General features: G+C 51.7%; 1 protein-coding gene across 1 annotated transcript; it reads right to left on the bottom strand.

Moving 5' to 3' along the window:
• Window positions 1-1,093: 1,093 nt before the first annotated feature.
• Window positions 1,094-3,271, bottom strand: PCYB_132660 (hypothetical protein; the record flags this gene model as incomplete). The annotated part of the gene is made up of 2 exons (XM_004224291.1): window positions 1,094-1,960; window positions 2,168-3,271. Coding segments are annotated over 2 exons (1,971 nt in total), but the record flags the coding sequence as incomplete, so codon positions are not given.
• Window positions 3,272-3,443: the final 172 nt, after the last annotated feature.

Here is a 3,443-nt window from a genome sequence, read left to right on the forward strand (position 1 = left end):
ATTATCGTGTGCCTTTTATATTTATTTATTTCTTTATAATTTATGAGCCTTTTTATGTTTCCAATTTTTTTTAAGTCAATGCAAATCGAGTATGGCGCGGCGTGTTTGTGCCTTCCCCGTGTGTTTAAATCTGTGTCCTTGTTTCCATGCGCGTCCGCAGAGGGGCCGTGAGATTCATCACCGGGGGGGGTACACTCATCGGGAGCCGTACACTCATCGGGAGGGATACCCCCATCGGGAGCCGCACACTCATCGGGAGGGATACCCCCATCGGGAGCCGCACACCCATCGGGAGGGATACCCCCATCGGGGGCGGTACACTCCCCGCGAGCTGCATCCCCCGTGCCCGAAAATACACACCTGCCAATGTTGTACAGGTGCCCCACCCCCCGCTGTGCATAAATGTGCAATGTTAAGCTGTACATGTCATTGGCATACGTTTCATTCGCTTTTTTTTTTAACTCATTTACAATTTTAGTTAAAATTGTTTTTTTTCCTCTCGCGTTAGATCCCTTTTGTTTTCCATGTGCATCATCATTTCTGTGATCGCTTCCACATGTGCCTTTTTTTTTAATCCTTTTTTTTTGCGACTTGTTTGGATATGTGTCCAAGTCCTTGTTGGGGCACTTGGATTTTCCGTTTCCCCCCTGGTGGTAATTCGTATCCTTCCCCTTTTTTGCCCATCCTTGTTTGCAGTCCCCTTGCGTATCGTGGCGTCTTCCCCACGCCCGCGCAGGTGGCTGTGCAGGTGGTTGTGCAGGTGGTTGTGCATGTGGCTGTGGGGATGACCGCGGATGTGGTCGCGCGTGTAACTGTGCTTGTGACCGTGCTTGAAACCGCGCTTGTGACCGCTCACGTAACCGCTCATGTAACCGCCCACGTAAGCGCCCACGTAAGCGCGCTTGTGGGCTCCCCCCGCTGGCCTTCCCCGCCGCAACGTCGAAACAGTCGGCGAACGAATTCAAGAAAGACATTTTTTTTTTCCGTGCACAGGTTAGGGAAAAATTAAACAACGCCACGTTGTGCTGACCCACGAACTGCTCGACGTACCTGCGCACAACGGAGGACATGAGTCCACTGCAAAAAATGTGATTTATGAATATGTGGTCAAAGTGATACACCTCCCGGAGGTACAGGATGGTGTGCTTGTCGACAATCTCGACTCTGTCATTGTGGAGCAGGAATTTCTCCAGGTTTTTTTTTTAATGTCTAAAATGAATACCATTGGGGGGGAGGGGGAGGTGGAGAAGAAGTAGGGGGAGGAGAGGTAGGAGGAGGAGGCTCCCCTTCTTCTGCTTCTTCCCCTTGTGTTGGTCCCGCTTCGGAACTGTGACCCTCCGCTTAACCCCCCCGCTACTTCCTTCCCTTTCCATGGCTGTATGGGGACTCCGTTCTTAGTAGGGCTGTTCAAATTTCGAATGATTTTTTTAACTTTCCTGTCATACGCAAAGATCTTTATTTCGTTTAAGGTGTCATTCGTGTCCTCCTCGTTTGGAGGTCTCTTCCTATCGCTAAATCGGGCATACAAAAGAGTCATCATTTTGACAAGAGCTTGGACGTCGCTGCGGAAATTGTCATACTTAGAATGAAGGTTGAGCAGCTCTCCGTTTGTTTTTCCCCTCGACGAAATTTTATTCATGTTTTCTCTCCTATCTGTAATGCCATTTTTCAAGTAATTTTTAATCGCAAGAGGGGTCCCCCCCTTTCGAAGGTCTCCTTCTGCCTCTCCTCCGCTTAGTACCTGCCCCAACTGCAGCCGAACTTCATCCACTATTCTGTACGCCTCCTTCACATTGGCCAATTTTTCAAAACTGCTAAGTTTGTTTTCCAGCAATATCTGTGCTCTCCTCACTTGCTTATCTCTCGTGTAGACCTCTTGGTTTAGGTCAGTCTCTGTGGGAGTGCTTCCGTAATTTAATCTGAATCTCCTCCTAACAGTTTGCACCTCCTTGTTTGCTGTCTGCGAAGTGGTTGGTGCGGGGGAGGAGGAGGAAGTGAAGGAGGAGGATGTGAAGGAGGAGGAAGTGAAGGAGAGGAGGCGTGTATGTGCACATGGTTGGGTGAGAAGCACACCTAAGTGGCAACGGTGGCGTCACGTCGTATGCATGCCAATTTTAATAGTATCAGCTAGCATGGTGACAGCATGCCTGCCCCCTTTTTTATTCACCTGAAAATTCTCGTACAGGCGCTGAGCCTCCCTCTCCTGCCGTTGCACATAACGCATGTAATAGAGGAACAGGTCCCCCCTCGAGTGATACTTTTTAACCGTCTTATTCAAATCGGTTCCATTCAGTTTTATATCGTACTGTTTTAACTGATCGAAGCTACTTGCCATTTTCCCGCTCCTCAGTTGGAGGAGACTATATATGATGGCCTCGCTGAACGTGTGAGCAGTTTTTTCTTCCATTTGTTGATCCGCGTTCAGCTTCAGCTCCTGATTCTGCTTCTGCTCCTGCTGCTCCTCTTCGTTCCTGGTCAGTATTTTCCTAATGATATCTGTCCTTTTGGTTGTTGCTTCCTCTGGGGTGTTTATCTTGGCCAGGGGCTCCCTAGACGGGACATCGGCGCTTCCTACTTCTCCACGTTCCACTGCCTCCTCCGTGGTAGGCTCGCCTGGAGGCAGACTGCTCCCCTCCGATGCTTCTCCCCTCTCAGGTCCCGCTTCAATTCCCCCCTGCCTCGCTTCTTCCACGCCTGGCGTATCTTCCTGGACCTCCACCATTTCTGCTTCGTCTGCCGGTACTTCGTCTGCCCCTGCTTCGTCTACCTCTGCTTCGCCTGCCTCTGCCTCCTCCTCTACTTCGTCTGCCTCTGCTTCTTCTTCCCCATGCTGCTCCTGTTTTTCCGTTTGGCCTTCCTCCCATTGGTCTTTTCGGCACTTCTCGGGGTTTGCTTCGTCCTCTTCCTCCTCCACTTCGGCCTCGTCGACCTCTTCGACCTCTTCTCCTTTCCCATCGGCCGGCCCCCCCCCATGCTGCGCATCCTCATCCTCCTCATCCTCCTCCTTTTCGAGTGCCCCTCCATTAGAGCGAACCGCCTGAGAATGGTCCGAAATATCGGGAGCCTCCCAGCCGGCGTCTCGGGCCAAGTCGGATGGCTCCAAGGTGGAGGAGTGGTCCGAATGGCAGGCGTGTTCCGAATGGATGACGTGGTCCGAATGGCTGGCGTGGTCCAAATGGCAGGCGTGATCCGAATTGCTGTCACGATCCAAATTACTGGCGTCGTCCGAACGTTCCAATTTGTCCCTTTTCACCTCCGTCACGGGGGGTGCCTGCTCTTGGTGGACACACCGATCAATGTCGTCGCTTCCATGATGAGAATGTCCCCAATATGACTCATCTGTATCGTCCCTTTTCCAAGACGATGGCTCCCCTACTGACTCCCCCCCTTCTGACTCCCCCCCCCTCCTCCTCCCTCCTCCTCCTCCTCCTCCTCCTCTCCTC

This window comes from Plasmodium cynomolgi, chromosome 13 (assembly GCF_000321355.1).
Source record: "Plasmodium cynomolgi strain B DNA, chromosome 13, whole genome shotgun sequence".
In the NCBI taxonomy this organism is placed as follows: domain Eukaryota; phylum Apicomplexa; class Aconoidasida; order Haemosporida; family Plasmodiidae; genus Plasmodium; species Plasmodium cynomolgi.